The sequence below is a fragment of the Oreochromis aureus genome, linkage group 1, assembly GCF_013358895.1.
Source record: "Oreochromis aureus strain Israel breed Guangdong linkage group 1, ZZ_aureus, whole genome shotgun sequence".
Lineage (NCBI taxonomy): Eukaryota > Metazoa > Chordata > Actinopteri > Cichliformes > Cichlidae > Oreochromis > Oreochromis aureus.
Window position 1 is genome coordinate 38,686,418 of NC_052942.1, and position 22,476 is coordinate 38,708,893.

General features: G+C 41.3%; 3 protein-coding genes across 8 annotated transcripts in view; 1 reads left to right on the forward strand and 2 right to left on the reverse strand.

Annotated features, from left to right (window-relative positions):
- The window catches only part of vps13c (vacuolar protein sorting 13 homolog C), a 50,305-nt gene extending 42,673 nt beyond the window's left edge, over nt 1–7,632 (reverse strand). For 3 of the 5 annotated variants that reach the window (XM_039613638.1, XM_039613619.1, XM_039613634.1), the window contains exons 1-8: nt 7,491–7,632; nt 5,444–5,487; nt 5,015–5,057; nt 4,340–4,435; nt 3,836–3,868; nt 2,676–2,777; nt 209–318; nt 69–128 (exon numbers count right to left, since the gene is read on the reverse strand). In XM_039613638.1, coding sequence (XP_039469572.1) covers nt 69–128; nt 209–318; nt 2,676–2,777; nt 3,836–3,868; nt 4,340–4,435; nt 5,015–5,057; nt 5,444–5,487; nt 7,491–7,590 — 588 coding nt within the window. In that variant the 5' untranslated portion in view covers nt 7,591–7,632. Of the gene's footprint in view, nt 1–68; nt 129–208; nt 319–1,625; nt 1,701–2,099; nt 2,163–2,675; nt 2,778–3,835; nt 3,869–4,339; nt 4,436–5,014; nt 5,058–5,443; nt 5,488–7,490 lie in introns of all 5 variants that reach the window. The other 2 variants (XM_031743691.2, XM_039613626.1) reach the window with 2 other exon arrangements.
- Nucleotides 7,633–7,664: 32 nt separating this feature from the next.
- On the forward strand, nt 7,665–15,627 carry LOC116323368 (agouti related neuropeptide). Of its 2 annotated transcripts, XM_039613647.1 has the most exons (5): nt 7,712–7,782; nt 10,943–10,986; nt 14,328–14,541; nt 15,120–15,217; nt 15,324–15,627. In XM_039613647.1, the coding sequence occupies exons 2-5, from the start codon at nt 10,984–10,986 to the stop codon at nt 15,513–15,515; spliced, it is 507 nt and encodes a 168-aa protein (XP_039469581.1). In that variant the 5' UTR covers nt 7,712–7,782; nt 10,943–10,983; the 3' UTR covers nt 15,516–15,627. The 2 variants fall into 2 exon arrangements, with proteins under 2 accessions (XP_031599550.1, XP_039469581.1); XM_031743690.2 differs by lacking the exon at nt 10,943–10,986 and having other exon boundaries at nt 7,665–7,782.
- A 534-nt stretch (nt 15,628–16,161) lies between these two features.
- Nucleotides 16,162–18,316, reverse strand: LOC116323375 (chymotrypsinogen A-like). The gene is made up of 7 exons (XM_031743698.2): nt 18,185–18,316; nt 17,576–17,679; nt 17,403–17,482; nt 17,136–17,214; nt 16,869–17,049; nt 16,476–16,609; nt 16,162–16,393 (listed from the first exon to the last, which is right to left on the reverse strand). Exons 1-7 carry the CDS (start codon nt 18,234–18,236, stop codon nt 16,232–16,234), a joined length of 792 nt encoding a protein of 263 aa, XP_031599558.2. The 5' UTR covers nt 18,237–18,316; the 3' UTR covers nt 16,162–16,231.
- Between the last annotated feature and the right edge of the window lie 4,160 nt (nt 18,317–22,476).

Sequence of the window (22,476 nt, forward strand, 5' to 3'; positions counted from 1 at the left end):
AGAGATGTATCAACAGCAACCACACAGGTAGCAGGAAGTGTGTGTGTCAGCGTGTGTGTATGTGTTACCTTAAGGCTGAGCTCTGACAGCGTCACACCCATAGACAGGGGGCGCTGTGGGTCGGACAGCTAAAACAAAACAGAGCACACATGAGCTGACTCACCTTAACCTTACCATTACCCGGATCTGAACCTGGATCAGTACTTACATCATCTTCGTAGCGCAAGTGGATGCTGCTGATGTTCACCTGCAGGTTTTTAATCACCTGAGTGGCCAGTTTCTCCGCAAACGTGTCCTTCTTTTCTTCCTTGGTTTTGTCTGAAACAACCAGGAAGAGCGAGTAAAAAACTTTCTTGCAATTTTTACTTCACGCCAGATACAGATGGTGTGTTTCTGTTCATTCATAAAAAGATTCTGAGCTTAAAAAAGGAAGCTCCAACAAACCAATATGTAACTTAAGAAATCTGATTTTCTCTTCAAAGATCAGATTTTCACTACCGTATAGAAATGGCCAAAATGATTAACAATAAAACTACAATCTTTCTCAAATTTTTATAAAAGTATCATTGGTCAAATCTATCGTTTCAGTTTTTTTAATGTAATATTTTGAGGACCAACACTTCCTGTGGATCACAGTGACCGGGTGGCTGCAGGGTGGTGGTACCACCTGGCATATTAAGTAACACTGAACACCATTACCAGAATTGAAATCTGAAAACACACTGCATAAACTTCAAAACATCCAAATGGACTAGACTGTAAAGAGACAGTCCCTGAAGTCCCTGTCACACAGAGCTGTTGGTGACCTCATGGGGCCACTACAAAGCCGAGGTTTTTCACTCACTTTCCCTTAGAAACCAGTGGTTTCTGGGTGGGTCGCCAACCGGTGATGTGATTGGGGCCTTACAGGAAAAATGCCTACTAAAAAAATTATTTGACTGAACCTGTATAAACAACTGTTTGCAGTGCTGAGTTTGTTCAGCTTAAAAACAGAACTGTAGTGACTCAGACACACCTGTGAGGTAAGGTAGAAGGGACAGCAGTGCAGTTCAACAGAGCAGCTAGCAAAAGCTCAAAGATCAGAGAGACAGAAGGAGCAGAGACGTCACAGGAAGAGTCAAGTATTCACAAATTAGGAATTAGGTCCTCCACAGTGCGCTCTATTCAGGTCCAGCTCATCACTTAACAACCTAACAGCCTAAAAAGGGAACGCTGCACGGCGGTCTGCCTAACTCCTGTCAGAAGAGAGACTCCCAGTGTGTAAGAGAAGTGGCTTCAGAACATTAAAGTGAATGCACACACCTTATTTAAACTGGAAGGTACGTTTCTGTTGGCACTGTATTGTTTAAGATCTTATCTTATGAAGACTGTTGTCTCTCGTAATACCGATACTCTACATCAACCACTTTATAAAAATGCTGAATCTGAAGCCGCCTCCCTGAATGATAAAAGTACGCTTCATTAATGGTATAAGTTAAAGGATAATCTCGCTCTATTACAATTTATGAGATTATATTTCCAGAACAACAGCATCTCCCAGCTGAGTAAGATGATTCTGGTTGATCCAAACAAAAGGACCACACACCTGTTTTTAAGCACAAACTCAGTGAAAATGTGAAACTCACCTTCTTTGTGGTCATGTCGTTTCAGCTTCTTCAAGGCTTTTTTGTGCTTTTTGTGTTTTTTACGTCCTTTTGGGACTTTGGCAGCGTTAAAGAAAGAGACGGCAGTTAGTGTGAGAAAAGCCCGAAAGCACAGAGACTGCAGGAAGCAGCAGCAGAAGACCTCACACATTTAACACTAAAACCAAACTGCCTGAACATGTGCGAGCCCGAGAGGACAGATGGGGGTGTTCACATGGCACACCTCTTACATTTCTTGACATAATCAGAATGAGCTCTGAGATAATGTGTGTTTATTAACTAAAGGCAAATGGCTAATTAAAGGACCAACATGGCCAAAAAAACAGAAGAATGACGCAAACATGACACCAATGACCCTGAACATCTGGAGCTTTCTGATGTCAGCATGCACCTACACATGTGTGTGTGTGTTTGTTAACTTTGGTTTCATCGTGTGTGCCACAGTGTGCGCTTTACCCTTGACTGGCTCCTTGTAAACCACACTCTCCAGACTGAACAACAGATCTCCGGTTTGAGACGCTGACAGCCAACGCAGCATGAACAGGACACACACATGGCTGTTAATGCATTCATCCATTCACCTGTGCAAGACCTGATTCACACACAGCAGCGGTCTAGTTTGGACACATCTGACCTGAAACCTCACAGTGAAGCTGGTGAAGCTCTGACACTTAACACACACATCTGGGTAGAATCTGCACATACGGGATGAGAATTTTTTGGTAGCTTAAGCTGTTTAGTTTACAATCCTGCAAAAACTCTGCAAATCTGAGTTAAGTGCTGCAAAAAAGATAAAAAAATAAAACATCCCTGAAAAAATATCTAGAACTAAACTGAGACTCTGGTTTCTTCGTAGAAACACCAAGTGGAGGAACTAAAACTGTGCCTGTTTGTGTGGTGGGAGAAGTGTGAGCTGGAGGAAGCGAAAGTTAAAACCACAGGAAAGTTTAGCAGAGAAAAGACGGCAAATAAAGCAGGAAACAGAAAAATCCACAGGTATCCACAGGTGTCACCGAGGTCAGACTGACTCACCCCTGCGTGCGGCCATCTGCAGCGCATCCTCGATGCGTTGCAGTTCCCTCTGCTTGACCTCCTGCTGGTAACGCTCCTCCTGCGCTGCATCATACTTTATCGCTGAGAAAAACAACCAAAACAAAGCCAGAGTTAGTTTTAACCTCCACCAGCATCGACCTGGTGCCTGCTCTGACAGCCAAACTGTCTCCTTCTAGTGGATAAAGAGTCAGTTTGTCCCTGCCGTCCCTCAGGGGACCTCTCCGTGTAGTTAGAGCTCCCTGTGGAGTTTCCCCCATAAACAAACTAAAGTTCAGTTTACATTCAGCACGTCAGAGGTTACTGTCTATCTTACAAATGTGTTCAAGGTGTTTTCATCTTCATAAAGCCTTTACTGGCATGCTGCTGTGTATCTCGCATTGTTGTGCAAACATTGTCTTTGCATATAATCTCTTGTTCGGTTTTTCTTGTGCACAGAGATACAGACTGACAGCAAAAATGCTCCTTTGGGTTACTTGAGGTCAAAACAGGAACACATTAGAACGCTGTTACAATCAGTCTTTAAGTAAAAGTCACCTACAGGAAAGAACAAAACCAAACCATATTACACTAGTAATATGTCTTCCTTCTCTCACCCTCTGACTCTGCTGAATAAAACGCTGACACAGCGGTAAGTTTTTAAGCTTCTCATTTTCATCTAGCTCTCCTTGACTGGTTGTTCAAAAGGCTCCACCCAAATACCCCCACAGCTCTCAACAAGGTTCTAAAGGATCAAATTCTGGATACAAACCTGTTCCACATCCCACATATCCCTTTGAAACGTCCCAGGATTAGTTTTCAGAATCCTTACGTCACGATTAAGGAAGAACCCCAGATTAGAAACCAGATTCCTCTGCATGAAACCACCAAGACTGCTAATCAGAGCTGCATGATGAGTTTACGGGTAATTCACTGGTAATTGCTGTTTTTTGTTTTTAGCTGAAAGGTTTTTCACACACCTTAAATCCAAACTCAACACATCATCGAAACTGTAAAAGCTCTCCACTCTCCAACAGCATAGAGGCTTTTACTTTGAAGGAATTTAAAAACAGATTACAAGTGACATCATGCAGCCCTGACAGGAAGCCCAGAGAACGGATCGGACCTAAACCCGAACCTCCACCTCTGAACTGGCATCTTACCGTTATATGGACTCGTTTTCAGCTGAGATCCAGCTGGAACACACACATAACAGCTGAGAAAACACACTCCTTTATTAAAAGCAACAAACTGTTAGTAAACAAGTACAAGCCCCGCCTCCTTGATGCCATCTGTTAGAAAAGCCTGAAAATTTGGGATATATATTACAGACTGCAATAAGAATATGACTGATTAAAAACAAAAAAAACTGAATGAGTGAATGTTCAGCCACAACATCTGTGCAGAGAGATCAGAAGGAAATGTTAATCTTACATCTCTTTCCTGTGTGTGTGTGTGTGTGTGTGTGTGTGTGTGTGTGTGTGTGTGTGTGTGTGTGTGTGTGTGTGTGTTTGTGTATAGAGGAGTTATCATAGGCTGAATACAACTGATTACCAGCTCAACAAAAATGTATCGTCCTCCTTCTGAGTTCAACTTGCTGTTTCTTCTTCTACCTCATGTGACACTTGCCTGGAAAGATGCTTATCTGCAAATTCAGCATAACTTACTGGCTCCAGGGACAACCAGAAGGTAAAGACCCTCCAATGTGGCAACCACAGCATCATTGTAGAGGTTCTTCCAGGGGATTTTCAAAGTCAGCTTCCCTGAAACACAAACACAGATTCTTTCCGATTATCAGAAGGAAAATGTTCAACATCCCAACCCTTACAGAAGTCTTCTAGATGCTGGTGATTAGTCCAGCTTTTGGTGTGTTTGTGTTCATGCTGGCTATCTGCACTCGTGCACGTAGGAATATCACATCCAGCTGATTATCTCCAGTCTAATATTAATTTTTAATATCATCAGATTAAACAGGAAGGAGCTGAGTAAGCTCAGATTTCCACTTGCTCTCTAAAACATCTAGCAGCTTGCTAAACAGGTTTGGTAGCATTAACTAACAATTTACCACTCAACCATTTTGTTCACATATGATCACTTGAGGCTCCTACAAAGAAAAAATAAAGACATGGCAGTGTCAAAATGCTAATGTTGGGGTTTTGAGGGTGTGTGGGAGTGAGGGTGGGTGTGTGGGAGTGAGGGTGGGTGTGTGGGGGGTTAACATACTATTTGGTTGGTGTATTTTTTTGGTCTATGGGGACAGCTGACTTGTGAAGTGAAGCAATGAAGCAGACAAAGAGCTTTAAAAAGGTGACACGAGGTGAATAACCATCATCAGAACTCACCAATCTGTCCCGCTTTTACTTTGAAGGGAACATCAAACTCACTCTGAAACACAAATGCACACACTGTTAGCACCCTGGCCTGTGGAAAGGGATGATGAGTCCAGGCTTAAATTCTGCCATTTTGAGTATTCTCACTCAAAACGCGCTCCAAACTACTAAAGCATCTCAGAGTAAACAGGAAGTGAGGTTTTTGCAGCCTAGAGATCATGTGGTTAGTCTGTGTTTACAGCACAAGTGATTTAACAAGCTAACAATCTTCTGTAACCATGAGGAGGCCACAGTTATCACACCATCACAACACCATGTGACGACCAAGCAGAGTACTAAGGCCAAAACATCCAAAAACAGGCTCCTTCAATTTAAAAGCTCAGGCCACTCTGATATAAAACCACAGGCTGCATGTGTCAGTGTGTGAGGTTTGGGACTTACCAGAGCATTTTCTTTAACTCTCAGGTTCTCAAGGACAACATTTCCTGTAAGAAATCAGAAGAAGAATCAGAGTCAGCATATCAAAGTCAGTCAGTTTTTTATTTGTCAATTTCTTCAGATGTACTTGCCATACAAAGGAATTGAAATTACGTTTCACACTGTCCCATGCGTAGACATAGACAACAATAAAGTGCAGATGCACAACATTTAGGTAACATACAGGATATAACAAGACAGGACCTAACATATAATAAAGTGTTCCAACAGTGTGCCCTGGAAAGTAGTGTACTAGTCTACTTGAGGTAGTCCCAGGTTGTGGTTGGTAAGTGTTTTTGTTTTAATGCAGCATAAGACTGTAGCAGCAGTAATAGTAATATAAATAATATAAATAGTGCTAAAAAAATACTAAAAATATATAGCAGCAGGTGTGTGCAATTGTAATGCAGAGGTAGTTGTTTTCAGTCAGGAATGTTTTCCAGTTCTTGGTTCAGAGAGTGTTTCCTTGTTGTGGAGTGTGTGTGTGTAGAGTCCAGTCTGTCTTCCTTTAGTTCTGCCAATCTGGTGGTTCTGCTGGCTGGGAGCCGGGAGGGGAGAGAGTTCAGCAGTCTCACAGCCTGGTGGATGAAGCTGTTGGTGAGCGGAGACTTCTGTATCTTTTTCCGGAGGGCAGGAGGCTGAACAGACAGTGCGCGGGGTGGGTTGCATCGTTGACAATTGTGATGGCTTTGCGGGTGATTGTGCTTTTACAAAAAATCATAATGTATCACTTTAAATGCTTAATTTGGCAAAAATGAGGTAATACTTTAAACTCATTCTGATGCAAATACTCAGGTGTGTCAGCCTAATTTTGCTACAGCACTTCTATTGATAAACCTGCCCAGGATCCACCTGGATGTGAAATCCTTCAGGTGATTTTCCATAAGCAGCTAAGCCGGTATTTGATCGGTGGAGAGAAGCCTCCTTCTCATGTGTGCCAGAAGCATTTTTACAGATATGAGGAAACCTTAGGAAACAGGAATGTAGCCAGACAGGCGGCAGGACAATGGCCACATGTTACACTCTGCCATGTTAACATACTACTGACATGCAATGTCCTGGAGCTTTAACTGAAACTGGTTTGAACATGTACACAAAGGCTAACTAACTGCTTGTTATATTGCACAAGTAACAGACAGTAAAAGGTTCATATGAGTCCCAGTTAACTTCCTCATGAAAGAATATTCAATTAAATTTCCAGCCGTGGCTCTGCTGTAACATAATTTTAATATGTTTAAGTGAAAGCATTTAATCAGTCTGTGTAGCAGTGACAAAAATAACCATGCTGATGATAATGGCTTAACCGCAGACGTGCTGCCGTGTGTGTGTGTGTGTGTGTGTGTGTCTGATAAGCTGCAGGTTAACTGAATTAACTGAATGCACCTTCTGTGTGTCACATTAACTTCAGCGCCACTTTACGCTGACTGATCTGATATCTGGATGAGGCCCAAACACCAGGACATGTGCAGCGTGCCGAGGGTCAGTCTGCTTGCAATTACTGGACCCGAATGTGGGCTGCGAAGTTCAGTCCCCCTCCAGCGCCTGACCTCGTTGGAATATCCGGTAATTCAATAACAACGAGTCGCTGTGAGAGCTGGACGTGAAAACACTCAAATGTCCGTGTTTATTTCGCTCGCTGTGAATCACTCTTTAGTACGGAGAACATTTAACCAACTTAAAGCATCCCCAGTCAGCAAAAATTAATATTCAACCACAGCACGCAGTAGCTTCCCCTTCTACTTCGCTGTATTTTAAGTGGAGGTGTAGCCCAAACACCAGACGAAGCTTTAACGAAAGTTAAAATTTCACCAGAACACATACTAAATTACAGTTTAAATTGATGCCGATATTATCAATAAACTCTATCGCTTTGCATTATGTATTCAGACACCTTAACTATGCTTGTCAAGTTGTGCAAAAAGAGCGAGCCCTAAATTGAGAAATTTCCGAACGGAGTCTGGCTCGGATGCGTGTACAACAGGGACAGTTCCTAGCTAGCTGCAGAACCCACCTCCCCAGATCCCGATCTTGAGCTGGGACTTGTCGAGATTCTCCACGTAGTCTCCGATGAACCTATTGAGCAGGTCGCTGACCAGAGACTCGAAAACCATGACCGAAAGCTCCGGGATGGACCCAAATACAGGCTCACCGTCAGCTTCCCCCTGATTTCCGGCTCAGCTGATGACAGATATTCAAGGCTGACAGCTTCCGAGCTCGACTGCTCTGCCTGGTCGATTAGCTCCGTCTGCGCGTGAGACCAGTGCGTGTGTGAGAAGGAGAGCATCGATCAATCAATCAGTCAGGTGAGAGTGAGTCAGAGCTGGAGGGGTGTGTGTAATTTCTCCTCGACCTGCTGTGAAAGAAAAGATTCTTTGTGTTTCAAGTCTCCGAGGACGCACTGTGTGTAATATAAGCACCCAATTACAGTGACTGTAGTAATGCAATGCTCATAAAAAGTTTCTTGAACAAGAATAATATTTTTAAAACAAGGCACCCCAATAGTGTGTTAGCAGCACAGAGCCACTGCTGCCATTGTGCACAGCGCTGCACAGCTGATAAGATCGGTGGAGAGAAGCCTTTCCGCCAATTCTATCATATCATATAGAAATGTGAGATAACGATGATACGGATCACTGATTTTCTGATAGCAGTGGACCGAAAGTGTCCAAACCACAAACAATAAAATGAAACTTAAGTGCACTTGCAGAATAAACAGTTAACAGGTTCAGGCTCTGGGACTCAGACTGATGTTTAAAAGAAACTATAAATATCCACCTAATTATGTTGCAATAAAAACAATAATATTTTTGATTTTTTTTAAATGAATCATTTGCAAATATGTATAGATTTATAGCCCAAAAATAACCAAGTGAAGTACGCTGTGCCTTGATGATAGAGGGAGATGGATACTATGAGGTCAAAAGTGAATTGAACTAATCAGACAAAACAGAAAACAGCTCAGCCCTTCCTCAGCAGCAGCTCTCCCTCGTGGCAGAGCTGTGACTTCAGGCCTTATTTTTCTCCTCTTTCCCCTTTTTCTATTATTTCTGCCTTTCCTTTTCCTCCTGCCTGCGATGCTAAAGTTGATTTGAATGCCTCATCTGGAAGCTTATTTCTAAAATGCGTTCAGTGCATAGACTGTATATAAAAGTCGGACGTGATTAAGTTAAAGTGAAATCTTGGGCTGAGCATTTTCATCTTTACCCTTTTGGGATTTTGAAACGGGACACCACATGCCCATAAAATATATGTAGCAACTTGTCCATTAGTGGCATACTGTGCTTCACCTTATTACTTTTTAAACACCATTATTCTATTGTAATTCACAAAGTAAGCATCAGATTATGTTCAGTAAGTGTGTGAAAGTAGCAACTGAGACTATCATTTCATCCGAAAAGTGTTTAGTAAAGTCACAAATCAAGCGTGGCTGGATCATATCTTCTTTACAGTTTGACTTCTTTTTGGAGCCACCCCCTGCTGGCCATTAGAAAGAATGCAGGCTGAATGTACTGAAGCTGTGTCTGTCCTTTATATACAGTCTATGATGTGGCTGGACTTAGGCTGCATTACGGCAAACAATTTGCTCTTCACACATCAGTTTGTTGCTGACAGTTGGACACTAGCAGACGTCCATGGCTCTGGTTGCCTAGGTAACCCTTTAGCGTATTTACCACCAGGTCATATGTCAATCAAGGTATGCTACATTCTTACTGGTAGTCTTTTCATTTGCTCACCTTGAAGCATTAAAATGTTATCTTTGGAACAGCGCACTTTGAGCTGTCTGCAGTTTTTTCAGCCTTAGTTGCTTGAAGTTGCCGGATTTTGTTTATTTTCTACATCTGTTCACATTGTTGTGAAGCACTTTATTAACACACGCAAAGCCTTTTTATTCACACAGGCTACACTCAGTAGGTGTTGTTTTGTCCTGCTCTGTGTTTTCACCGCATTGTAAACCTGCACAGGTTTTTACATCTCCATTTTCTGTGTTAAGCACATTGAGTGTATTTGTAATGAAATGTGCTATAAAAATAAAATCGTCATCAGTTGTCAGTGTAGTTAGGGTTGGATCCGGTGACCCTGAGAGTGTTTCTTCGTCACTCTATATGGGTTTATACACCTCTCTGCATTTAATCATTGGTTATTATTAATCTCTGGCTCTCTTCCACAGTGTGTTTTTTGTCGCGTCTCCTTCCCCTCACCCCCAGCTACTCACAGCAAATGGTCCAGGCTCCCTGAGCCTGGTTTTGCCAGAGGTTTTTTCCTGTAAAAGAGAGTTTTTCCCACTGTCGCCAAAGTGCTTGCTCATAGCAGGTCATCTGATTGTTGGTGTTTTCTCTGTATTATTGTAGGGTCTTGAATCTAAACTGCCTTGAGGCAACTGTTGTTGTGATTTGGTGCTATTAAAATTGAATTGAATTTGGCCTCTGTTTTGCCATAGCAATTTTTAAATAAACCAAGACATGATTGAAGTTCAGTTTTAATTCAAGAATATAATTCATTAAATGTTTAGGCATTACAGTCACCTTTATACATAGATACATTTCTTTGACCTGTATATATTCAAGATTCAAGAAGTTTATTGTCATATACACCGTAAAACACAAATGTTATGCTGCAATGAAATTCTTACTTTGCGAGTTCCCTTTAACACAACTAAATAAACAACTAACTAAAAAAAAAAATAACAAAAAAACTTTAAGCACAGAAAATAATAGAATAAAGCGAGTGCTATGTACACAAAGGTAGGGTGTAGGTCAAATTTTGAAGTGCAAGTAGTTATGTGACACTATCACAGTGTTAAGATATTCAGAATATGCAAATTGTTTATATTGTATGTAGTTGTATTATATAATATATAAATGTGCAAAATTGCACATTTATAGGTCAAATTATTGAGGTAATTGTTGCAGATAATCACGGTTCAACGATTAGTCAGTGATTCAGTAGCCTGGTGGATTGTGGTGGAAACGGTTTTTAGTCTGGTTGTCCTTGCTTTCACACTCCTGTAGCGTCTGGCAGATAGTAGGAGTGTGAACAGTGTGTGCTGTGGATGGGTGCAGTCCTTAATGATATTGTGCGCCCTTTTTCTGACCTGGCTGTTGTAAATGTCCTGTAGTGGTGGGAAGGGTACTCTACAGATGAATTTTGCCGTTTTAATGATATGCTGGAGGGCCTTCCTATCCTGACTGGTGCTATTCCCGTACCACACTATGATGGAGTTTGTCAGGCTACTCTCCACCATGCGTCTGTAAAAGTTGCTGAGCAGTTTGTACATCTGTATAAGCATAAGCAGCAGTCACAGCAGTAGAAATATCTTCAGATGATGCAGCTGTGGCGCGTATCACTGATGCAACTTTAAAATAGGCGGGGTCAGAAGCACGAATGTTTAATTTGATTAAAGCCCTGTTACCTGAACTTCTGTCCCCTCCTGCATCTTCCTCGCCTCCTCTGTTTGCATCACAGGTGTGAAGAAATAAAATGCAGGTGCAGCAGAGAAGAAAGGTATGGTAAGTGTTTCGTCCATGTCTAATCAACATTTTTACAGCAGTGATTTTGACGTGTAATGGTAGCTAAAATAATTTTAAAATACTCTTTTCATTTCTAACAATAGATCACACAAACCCATCAGGGCAGAAGTCAAATCTGAAATTTCTTTAACAAAGTTAAAAGAGTTGATTCCACTAATAAAGTAAAACATCTAATTAAAGTGTAATGCTCCAACATAATGGAGGGCAGCTACCAAAACCTGAGTCTCACACATGGTCGATTATGGTGGTAACCATCCATCCATCCATCCATCCATTCGCTTCCGCTTATCCTTTTCAGGGTCGCGGGGGGCGCTGGAGCCTATCCCAGCTGTCATAGGGCGAGAGGCGGGGTACACCCCGGACAGGCCGCCAGTCTGTCGCAGGGCCAACACACAGGGACAAACAATCATTCACTCGCACATTCACACCTAGTGGCAATTTGGATTTTCCAATTAACCTATCCCCACAAGTAACCTTCAGATGGAATTACCCACAATCCACTGTGACATGAAAGAAACAGAACCCACACAGTGACTGTGGTAAGGGTTCAGGCTGAAACAGGAAGTATGTGAAGACAAACATGTCTATTAAGTCTATTTCCTGCTGATGGGCTGTAATCAGTTGATTCTGAGCTCAGATGCTATGTGCAACTGCAGCCGCGTCCGATCTCATTTGTACTGAGTGCGGCGATGATGTCAACAGTGTGTCACTATTCAGAGAATTGGCGGCATGTTGGCAGACAGAGGACGAGGAGGAGGAAGAGTCTAACCAAAGCAGCAGATTGACAATAATAGAAGAAACATGAAGGAAGCAGCTGATCTAATGTTCTCCATTAAAACACCCTGAGAGGATTATTACTGAGTGTACTGAGCTCTAATGAGCACTCAGGTCATAACTGACAGCACAGAGGCAAACACGACTACTTTTACTGATTAAAGAACAAAATAAAAGCACATTGAATAAATTTACAATTTACTTTTTTTATCCACATAGTTAATTTTTTTATTTTTATTTGAACTCATGCAGGCTTATCAAATCAATCGGTCCTGTTTCCTAGATCAGTTCATTTACCACTCTCTGGGCTGGTAAGCAAAAGGAAGACAAAATTCAGTTAAACCATTATGTGAAAACATTTCAGGCTGGACAAGAACCTAGCCTGCCTTTATGTCCTTCTCTGTCATCTATTCTGCAAACAAAGGTACCAAATATCCCAAAAATAATGACAAAAAAGAAAAATCAATCCAGGGAAGAGTTTGAGCAGGAAGCTCTGAACTGGGTCATCTGCCCAATGCTGAGGACCTAAGGTCTTCTCAGAGTCGAGGTGGAGCACAAATCTACTCCGAGAGGCAGGAGAAGGTTTCCTGAACACACGCTTCTAAAACTTGTTCTGCAGACCTGCAGTGTCACATCTGCTGCTGCAGGATTACTGTGTTTTAGTAACACAGTGATGCTGTGTTCTTGTGTTGTTCTCTCTGACCTCGCTCTTCCTTTTCCTTGCTGCAGATATCTCTGGCTCCAGGGCTCATCTTTCTTATCTGTGGTTACTAGCCTCTGCTTTTTTGTTTGTTTTGCCTTTCTGTTTTCTCCTTGTGTTTTTCACATTCCCCACAACTGTTTTTATTAAAGATTTCTTCTTATTAAAAGGTAGTTTTTTCCTTTACCCAGGCAGTAAAACAGCACGCTGCCGGTCTTTCTGTCTTACAAGACTAAGTACCCTGCAGTGATTTGTGCTTTGATTTTGTGCTAGAAAATAAATAAAAAGATAAAATAAATAGTTTTCACAAAAAAGAATATTGTGTTATCTATTAGACACTCAACTGTCTGTCGACCTTTCAATATATTCTTAATTTGTTTTTGTCGTATATAGATGAAAATAGAAAGAAGTGACCTTTACGACATCATCACCATACTAATAGATGCCCCAACCCCCTGCTATACAGGCTCACGTATAGTTTAAATTAGCCTTAGAGCTTCCATCATGCTCCATTTGATATATCTCTGCAAGGTTGCATTATGATGCAAATGCACAGCGGGTGCAACTCCATACCAAACCTGCAGGTCATGTGACCTTCTTCCTGTCCAGGGGTCTTTAAATTGCCCCTCGTCCTCTCAGAGACTCACAGTGAAGAGTCACAGCAACAGGTGAGTCACATCTCCGTCTGGTTCTCTTCTGATTCAGTTTATGTAGGAAGTAAATAAGATTTTATTTATGATTAAAACTGGAGGTTTTTTTTAAGCCTTCTGGTGTATTAGTGATAATAACAGGAATATTATGCCGTAAAAGGGATTTTTCCAGGGATACAATTTTGTTGTAGAAATAAACATCCACAGTTATCTTTTTAGTATTACAGTTGTGTTTTTGAAAATTTTAAAAATAAGTTTAATAAAAAGTCAAATACAGCAGTACAGTGTAAAATTATTTTCATAAAACAAATTAGAACTATGCAGCCTGGTACTAAATGTCCTTCGCACCACTAATGAAACCCAGCAGGAATGATTTTGTTTTTAACTGCTGACGAGCTTCACTGTGGATGTAAATGACAATGTGCTTAATGAGAATCTCTCCTTGCTTTATGCATGACTTGTTTTCATCATACAGGAAAGTGATTAAAAAAAGTGCTGTGGGTTATTGCTATGGAAGAAAGGGAGATGTAATTTAATATTTTACTGAACAATATTTAATTTGTTTTACTCCAAGGTTTGCAATCTGTTCAGTGTGGAAATTTCAACAGATTTTGTTATACATAAGAATAATAATCTGTTGGTTCTAATCTGAAAAAAGAAACACTTGGTGCTGAAATTTATAACTGACAAACTCAAATTTATGTGCTGAAAATAAAGAGAAATTCATAAACCAGCAGGTTAGTTTATTTCATATGAGATCTGATCATGTCTGTTATCAAACTTAGTCCATTAAGCTCCAAATCCAAAACTTGTTTGGTAGAAAATTTCCCACATGTTAGTTGGCTTTGTATCAAGTACAGAAGGTTTTTGAATCTCCAAAAGTTGATTCTGTTCATCTGGATGTAGCGTTTTCAGTGGGAGAAACGTTTCGTCACTCATCCAAGTGACTTCTTCAGTCTCAGCTGACTGCAGGTTTCCACAATCTTCCCTAAATCTTATAAACAGTACATTTGCATAATGACTGAAACCAGCCCACTGAAGGAACAATGGGCTGGGAGGTCAGTTCCTTAATCATAATTATGCAAATTCTCTCAAAGGTTTTTGAATGCAGAGAATGAATAAAAAATGTGACTTGGAAGTTTTGGTGTTCCCCCTCTTTCAGGCAAACTGAAGCCTGTTGTGTTTCCTCCTTTCAGAGGCTCTTGTTGAAGCTGAGGATTGTGGGAGTTGTGGTGCAGGTTTTCCTTCTTCTTTTGTCTGACAGCAGCAGGATGTTTGGCACTGTGCTGCTCTGCTGTTGGTCCTTCGGTCTGCTGCCGCTCGCCTCCTCGCTGGTCCATGGAAACTTACCGCTCGATGAAGGTCCTGTCAGTGGACGCCGCACTGAAAGCTCCTTCCTATCTGAAATCGGTCAGTAACATCTCTTGGAAGGATTCATCCATTTAGCAATGGAAGCATAAATATTTATAGATAGAAAAAGTAGACCTCTGAACATGTAGTTTTCTGTTTTCTCCCTATTTTTTTTTTTTTTTTTACATCACATCTAGTAAGCCCAATCTTTTTGGGCGATCGTGGCTCAAGAGTTGGCTGTTCGTCTTTTAATTGGAAGGTTGCCGGTTCGAACCCCGGCTCCGACAGTCTCGGTCGTTGTGTCCTTGGGCAAGACACTTCACCCGTTGCCTACTGGTGGTGGTCAGAGGGCCCGGTGGTGCCAGTATCCGGCAGCCTCGCCTCTGTCAGTGCGCCCCAGGGCAGCTGTGGCTACAATGTAGCTTGCCATCACCAGTGTGTGAATGGGTGGATGACTGAATGTGTAAAGCGCTATACAAATACAGGCCATTTACCATTTGACTGCAGTTATTTTTAAGTATTTTGAAATTGATTTTGGAAAATAGCATCTGTCACATACAGTAGATTTAACAAAACAGAGTGATTTTGGTAAGCAAAAAAAATGCAAAATACATTCTGCTGTGTTGTTTGTTCTGCAGAAAGAAGCCAAGTACCTGACCGCATGCACGAGCCTGCCCTCCTCCCTGTGGACTCTGTAGAAGATCATTTTTTGATGGATACAGGCTCCTATGATGAGGTGCAGCATTTAAACCAGCAGTTTACTCTTTACCTCGTGACTTCCTGTTAACAGTTTTTACCTTAACTCAAGTGAATTCATCTGCTCGCTGCGTTTATGTTTGCAGGACACGTCTGCAGCCTTACAGCTGCAGGGTCGGGCCATGCGTTCACCTCGTCGCTGCATCCCTCACCAGCAGTCCTGTTTGGGCTACCCACTTCCCTGTTGTGATCCCTGTGACACCTGCTACTGCCGCTTCTTCAACGCCATCTGCTACTGCCGCCGAGTTGGCCACGTGTGCCCACCAAGACGCACCTGATAACAAGCTGCTGTGATGAGAAGCGAAGGCAGAAACTTGTACTGCAAATATGATCTGTGATCTTTTTGTTCCATGTTGGATTAAATGTGCTGTAATAAATAACTGATGAGGACAGTGTGTGTAATCATATCAGTGTAACCTGAAGACGTGAAAACACATTTCTATAAATATATATATGTATATGTATATGAATTACTGAATGAAGAAAGACAAAGAAATCTATGTGTAGATTGTGCTCTAATCCTGTGAGGAAGTCAAAAAGTGATGCCCACAATCATAACCCTTATTAATATGTCTTTCTTTAACAATCAAGGAACATAAAATATTTGGTGTTTGGCCATAAAAAGTAGTTGTTATTCGCTGCTTCCAGTATTTATGTATAGCTAGGCCAACCTGATTCTGGTGCTGCTAAACACCAGGCAAGTCCAACGTGATAAAACTCTGGAGTTCACCACACTTCATTCGCCGAATGCTCGATGTCTTAAAATGAATTTCTACAGAAGAGTTTACATGTTGGACCATTTGTCCATTTCTTTCAATGAATACATTAATAATGTTTTCTTTAATATTTGTGATCATTTGTCTGGTCTCATAATAAAAAGATGAAGATGAATATTAAGGAGAAAAAGACACATTCACGAGCAGGTCAGTTTCAGAGTTTCTGTTTTTTTTATTGAGGATTAGCTTGATGCTGAAACCTCTCATATGTGACATGCTCAGTTGGCAGCGATGGTCTGGTCGATCCAGGCACGCAGCTTGGTGACACGGGCATACACTCCGGGAGTGGAGGTAGAGCAAGTTGAGCTTCCCCAGGACACAATACCAACCAGAGTCCAGGCTCCAGATTTCTCACAGACCAGAGGGCCACCAGAGTCACCCTGAGAAATAACACATGAATGTTTAACACAATATAAGAAGCTCAGCATCAGCGCTTCTGTATTCGATGGAGGTCCCACTCACCATGCAGGAGGAGACTCCGGAGGCTCCAGCGCAGATCATCACATCAGTGACTTGGCTGCCCCAGTAAGACTGGCAGTTAGTGTTGGTCAGCAGGGGCAGGGCAGCCTGCTGCAGACGGGGTGGTGTGTTGGCAGCTGCAACACACACACACACACACACACACATTAGAAATTAGAGACTTTTTTATCATGCTCTATCATTCCTCGTGTTTTAGCAGAACTGTTAAAGCTCCACCTGGTGGTCTCATTACAGTCCAGACCCACGTATATGTAGCTGTTTGGTGTAAATCCCTATCTAATAACTGTTTAACGAATCAGTGTCTATGAAGACAGTATAACAAAGAATAACAGGTTTTCAGCACAGCCTGCTTCAAAAAAGTGGGTGAGCTCTTACCGTTGTAGCGGGTCAGACCCCAGCCAGTGGTCACACACCTCAAGCCTCCGGGGAAGTTGTCGGAAGTCTCGGCCACACAAACTGGGGAAACACGTGTGCCCAGTTGGGCAGGGGTGGCCAGCTTGATGAGTGTGATGTCGTTGTTGATGGTGTAACTGTTGTAGTTGGGGTGCCTGAACACCTGTTGGGAAGTGACATCGTTATGAGTGGCCGACAAACCCTGACATGTGGCTATACGATGAAAAGCTGATGCAGTGTTTCACCCACCTTGCCGGGAGCCAGGGTCTGGATGTTCTCGGCACTGGAGGAACGGTCGTGCTCTCCGAGGATCACACGGTCGGAGGTCCTGCACAGAAAAGAACAGAAGCATGTGGGCATTTCTGAAATCACCACATTACCTAAAAATTGTGTTTGTACTGAGTTTTATTCTACCCCAGATACACAGCAATGCCCTCTAAACAAAGATTCTCTTCATCAAACATGACTCTATGTCTTAATTGGAGTTTTCAGTCTTCAAAACCAGCTTAAAGTTACCTGATGGTGCAGTGAGCAGCTGTCACCACCCAGTTCTCATTGATGAGAGAACCACCACAGAAGTGGAAGCCGGTGTAGTCCTGTTACAGCAAAATGAACATCAACGGTTAGACATTTCCACCTGATTGTGTGATGAGCTGTGAAAGTGTGTGTGTCTTTGTTTCTTTGTTTACCTGGAGGGACACCTGCCAGGGCCAGGAGTGAGGCACTGCCTCCTCACCGTTTACAATACGGGCGTAACCGGTGATGACAGGACGGATGGCGGGAACACCGCACCCTGGTGACATCGGAACATCAAAATTATGCCATTAACAACAATAAACTAAACGTAACTGTGGCATGGGTGCTAATTGTCAAATTAAACAACATGCTTCACTCTAATGCTGATCTGCTTAAAAAATAATGACACATATACGCCTTACGCATCTCTCAGCTGGACCAGATTGTTAATCCAACTTAGTGTTCTTTTTTTACATTTTTTTTTTTTTTAGAGAGAGAGCTACTTTTGCCACAGTTGAAGTTTTATTTTATTTTCATTTCATGTTACATTATGTTATTAAACTGATATAACTCTTTGATTTCCCCATTCTTAAAGATTCTTTTTATACTGGCTTCTACTTTTTCTTTCTTCGCATGTAATTCTTAATGTAAGTCAATAAATGAGTCATTAAAATGGAAAAAAAGGAGAATAAAATTAAAGTATGTCCCTCACTGCTTCGAAAAAAAGACAACTTACAACATGCTTCATCCAGTAAGCTATAACTTTAAAGAGTTTCTCTCACCGTAGGCAGTGCCAATGAAGGCGAGGCAGGAGAGGATCCACAGGAAGGCCATGGCTAGATCATGTCAGGTCAACGTATTGGAGGAGCTTTTATACAGCAGGGGTGTGATGTGATTGGATGGAACCAGGGTGGTTATAGGCATCATCTTATCTGGACAGTGGGAGTTTTAGCAGGTGATGGTGACAAAGAGCTAAGTTTGGTTTTCCAGTGTGAGGGACCATGACATTTACATGTGCAGCTGATTCACTGTAAAGGAGTGAAAGAACTCGAGTTATGTTCCTAAACTGAGGCTAAAAATAAAGATTTATCACCATTGACTAATCTTTTATATTTTATATATATGATGCAACTGACAATGTGCTTAATGAAAACCTCTACTGTGTGTTATTGCTAAGAAAGAAAGGGAGATGTATTTAAATATTTTACTGAACAATATTTAATTTGTTTTTTTTTCTCCTGTGTTTTTTTCTTTATTCAGAGTGGAAATTTTAACAGATGTTTCCCTCTTCAGTTATACATAAGAATAATAATCTGTTGGTTCTTATCTGGAGGAGAAAAAAACACTTGGTGCTGAAATTTATAGAATAGAATAGAATTCAACTTTATTGTCATTGCACATGTCACAGGTACAGGGCAACGAAATGCAGTTTGCATCCATCCAGAAAGTGCTTTAGCCGTGATATAGATATATTACAATATATATTAGCAATAATATAGATATGTAAGTATATTACAGAAATGGGTCTATTATGGTATGTTATAATGTACACGGTATGAAGTATGTTATGAATATTCTATAACTATAAGTATGTACAGGCTGTAGTGAGTACAAGCTATGTACAGGCTATGAACAGGATATGAACAGGATATAAATATGAAAAAAACTATACAGAATATGACTGAATATGACTGAGAAACTTAAATTTATGTACTGAAAAAAAAAAGAGAAATTCATAAACCAGCAGGTTAGTTTATTTCATATTAGATCAGATGATGTCTGTTATCAAACTTAGTCCATTAAGCTCCAAATCCAAAACTTGTTTGGTAGAAAATTTCAGACATGTTAGTTGGCTTTGTATCAAGTAAAGAAGGTTTTTGAATGCGGAGAATGAATAAAAAATGTGACTTGGAAGTTTTGGTGTTCCCCCTCTTTCACGTAAATTGAAGCCTGTTGTGTTTTCTCCTTTCAGAGGCTCTTGTTGAAGCTGAGGATTGTGGGAGTTGTGGTGCAGGTTTTTCTTCGTCTTTTGTCTGACAGCAGCAGGATGTTTGGCACTGTGCTGCTCTGCTGTTGGTCCTTCGGTCTGCTGCCGCTCGCCTCCTCGCCGGTTCATGGAAAATTACCGCTCGACAAAGGTCCCATCTATGTTTTGCCAAAACAATGTCAGACTTTGTAGTTTTCTCTGGTCCCCTGTGTCAGCTCCCAAACACCAAACCAATTAAAAATCACAAAGAAAGAATAATACAGTATCCACATCTGTGCCATAGAGTAAAACAGTGAAACGTGGATTATTAAACATTAGGTCTCTCTCTCCCAAGTCTCTGTTAGTACATGACTTATTCAATTTTTCAATTCAATTCAATTCAATTTTATTTATACAGCGCTAAATCACTACAACAGTCGCCTCAAATCGCTACAATAATACATACAGAGAAAAACCCAACAATCGTATAACTCCCTATGTGCAAGCATTTAGGCAACAGTGGGAAGGAAAAACTCCCTTTTAACAGGAAGAAACCTCCGCCAGAACCAGGCTCAGGGAGGGGCGGGGCCATCTGCTGCGACCGGTTGGGGTGAGAGAAGGAAGACAGGATAAAGACATGCTGTGGAAGAGAGACAGAGATTTATAACAGATATGATTCAATGCAGGGAGGTCTATTAACACACAGTGAGTGAGAAAGGTGACTGGAAGGGAAAAACTCAATGCATCATGGGAATCCCCGGCAGCCTATGTCTATTGCAGCATAACTAAGGGAGGATTCAGGGTCACCTGGTCCAGCCCTAACTATATGCTTTAGCAAAAAGGAAAGTGTTAAGCCTAATCTTGAAAGTAGAGATAGTGTCTGTCTCCTGAATCCAAACTGGAAGCTGGTTCCACAGAAGAGGGGCCTGAAAACTGAAGGCTCTGCCTCCCATTCTACTTTTAAATACTCTAGGAACAACAAGTAGGCCTGCAGAGCGAGAGCGAAGTGCTCTAATAGGGTGATATGGTACTACAAGGTCATTAAGATAAGATGGGGCCTGATTATTTAAGACCTTGTATGTGAGGAGCAGGATTTTGAATTCAATTCTGGATTTAACAGGAAGCCAATGAAGGGAAGCCAAAACAGGAGAAATATGTTCTCTCTTTCTAGTCCCTGTCAGGACTCTTGCTGCAGCATTTTGGATCAGCTGAAGGCTTTTCAGGGAGTTTTTAGGACATCCTGATAATAATGAATTACAGTAGTCCAGCCTGGAAGTAATAAATGCATGAACTAGTTTTTCAGCGTCACTCTGAGACAGGATATTTCTAATTTTAGAGATGTTGCGCAAATGGAAGAAAGCAGTCTTACATATTTGTTTAATATGTGCGTTGAAGGACATGTCCTGGTCAAAAATGACTCCAAGGTTCCTCACAGCATTACTGGAGGCCAAGGTAATGCCATCCAGAGTAAGAATCTGCTTAGATACCATATTTCTAAGATTTTCAGGGCCGAGTACAATAACCTCAGTTTGATCTGAATTAAGAAGCAGAAAGTTAGCGGCCATCCAGGTCTTTATGTCTTTAAGACATTCCTGCAGTTTAACTAATTGGTGTGTGTTACCTGGCTTCATGGATAGATAGAGCTGCGTGTCATCTGCATAGCAGTGAAAATTTATGCTATGTCTTCTAATGATGCTGCCTAAGGGAAGCATGTATAATGTAAACAGAATTGGTCCTAGTACCGAACCCTGTGGAACACCATAATTGACCTTAGTGGGTGAAGAGGACTCTCCATTTACATGTACAAATTGGAGTCCATTAGATAGATATGATACAAACCACTGCAGTGCAGTACCTGTAATACCTACAGCATGTTCTAATCGCTCTAATAGGATATTATGGTCAACAGTATCGAACGCTGCACTGAGGTCTAGCAGGACAAGCACAGAGATGAGTCCACTGTCAGAGGCCATAAGAAGATCATTTGTAACCTTCACTAAAGCTGTTTCTGTGCTGTGATGAGCTCTGAAACCTGACTGAAACTCTTCAAATAAGCCATTCCTCTGCAGATGATCTGTTAGCTGTTTGACAACTACTCTTTCAAGGATGTTTGATATGAAAGGAAGGTTGGAGATTGGCCTATAATTAGCTAAGACAGCTGGGTCTAGAGATGGCTTTTTGAGTAAAGGTTTAACTACAGCCAGCTTGAAGGCCTGTGGTACATAGCCGATTATTAGAGATAGGTTGATCATATTTAAGATCGAAGAATTAATTAATGGCAGGACTTCTTTGAGCAGTTTTGTAGGAATGGGGTCTAAAAGACACGCTGATGGTTTGGAGGAATTAATTATTGAAGTTAACTCAGAAAGATCAATTGGAGAAAAAGAGTCTAAATGAATATCAATGGTACTAAAAGTAGCTGTAGATAATGTTACATCTGTGGGATGATTTTGAGTAATTTTTTCTCTAATGGTTAAAATTTTATTTGTAAAGAAATTCATGAAGTCATTACTAGTTAATGTTGAAGGGATGGTTGGCTCAACAGAGCTCGGACTTTTTGTCAGCCTGGCTACAGTGCTGAAGAGAAACCTGGGGTTGTTTTTATTTTCTTCAATCAGTGATGAGCCACTTAATAATTGATCAACAAATGCATTTACTCTGCCTTATAGAAACCTGGTTACAGCAGGATGATTATGTTAGTTTAAATGAATCAACACCCCCGAGTTATTCTAACCGTCAGAAACCCCAAAGCACAGGCTGAGGAGGAGGGGTGGCAGCAATATTCCAGACCAGCTTATTAATTAACCAAAGACCAAGACAGACATTCAATTCATTTGAAAGTCTGGTGCTTAGCTCTGTCCACCATAGCTGGAAAACTCAAAAAACAGTCTTATTTGCGATTATCTATCGTCCACCTGGGCCTTACGCAGAGTTTCTGTCTGATTGATCAGACTTTTTATCTGATTTAGTGCTCAGCTCAGATACAATAATCATTGTGGGTGATTTTAACATCTTATTCTAACATCTGACATAGAAACTGAGCATTTAGTGGTGTTTCCTGAAAACCCTCTCTTGTCTGAACATTTCCTAATAATGCTGGTTTTTATA

What these genes read in the sequence shown, in the direction of transcription:
- LOC116323375 (XM_031743698.2), bottom strand. Translation starts at nt 18,236, where the DNA reads ATGGCCTTCCTGTGGATCCTCTCCTGCCTCGCCTTCATTGGCACTGCC. An exon ending in GCTGCTCACTGCACCATCAG is followed by an intron (nt 17,215 to 17,402) that starts GTAACTTTAAGC and finishes TTTTCTGTGCAG; the next exon opens with GACCTCCGACCGTGTGATCC. An exon ending in CCGGAGTCTCCTCCTGCATG is followed by an intron (nt 16,394 to 16,475) that starts GTGAGTGGGACC and finishes GTTATTTCTCAG; the next exon opens with GGTGACTCTGGTGGCCCTCT.
- LOC116323368 (XM_039613647.1), top strand. An exon ending in CTCCTTCCTATCTGAAATCG is followed by an intron (nt 14,542 to 15,119) that starts GTCAGTAACATC and finishes TTTGTTCTGCAG; the next exon opens with AAAGAAGCCAAGTACCTGAC. An exon ending in ATACAGGCTCCTATGATGAG is followed by an intron (nt 15,218 to 15,323) that starts GTGCAGCATTTA and finishes TTATGTTTGCAG; the next exon opens with GACACGTCTGCAGCCTTACA.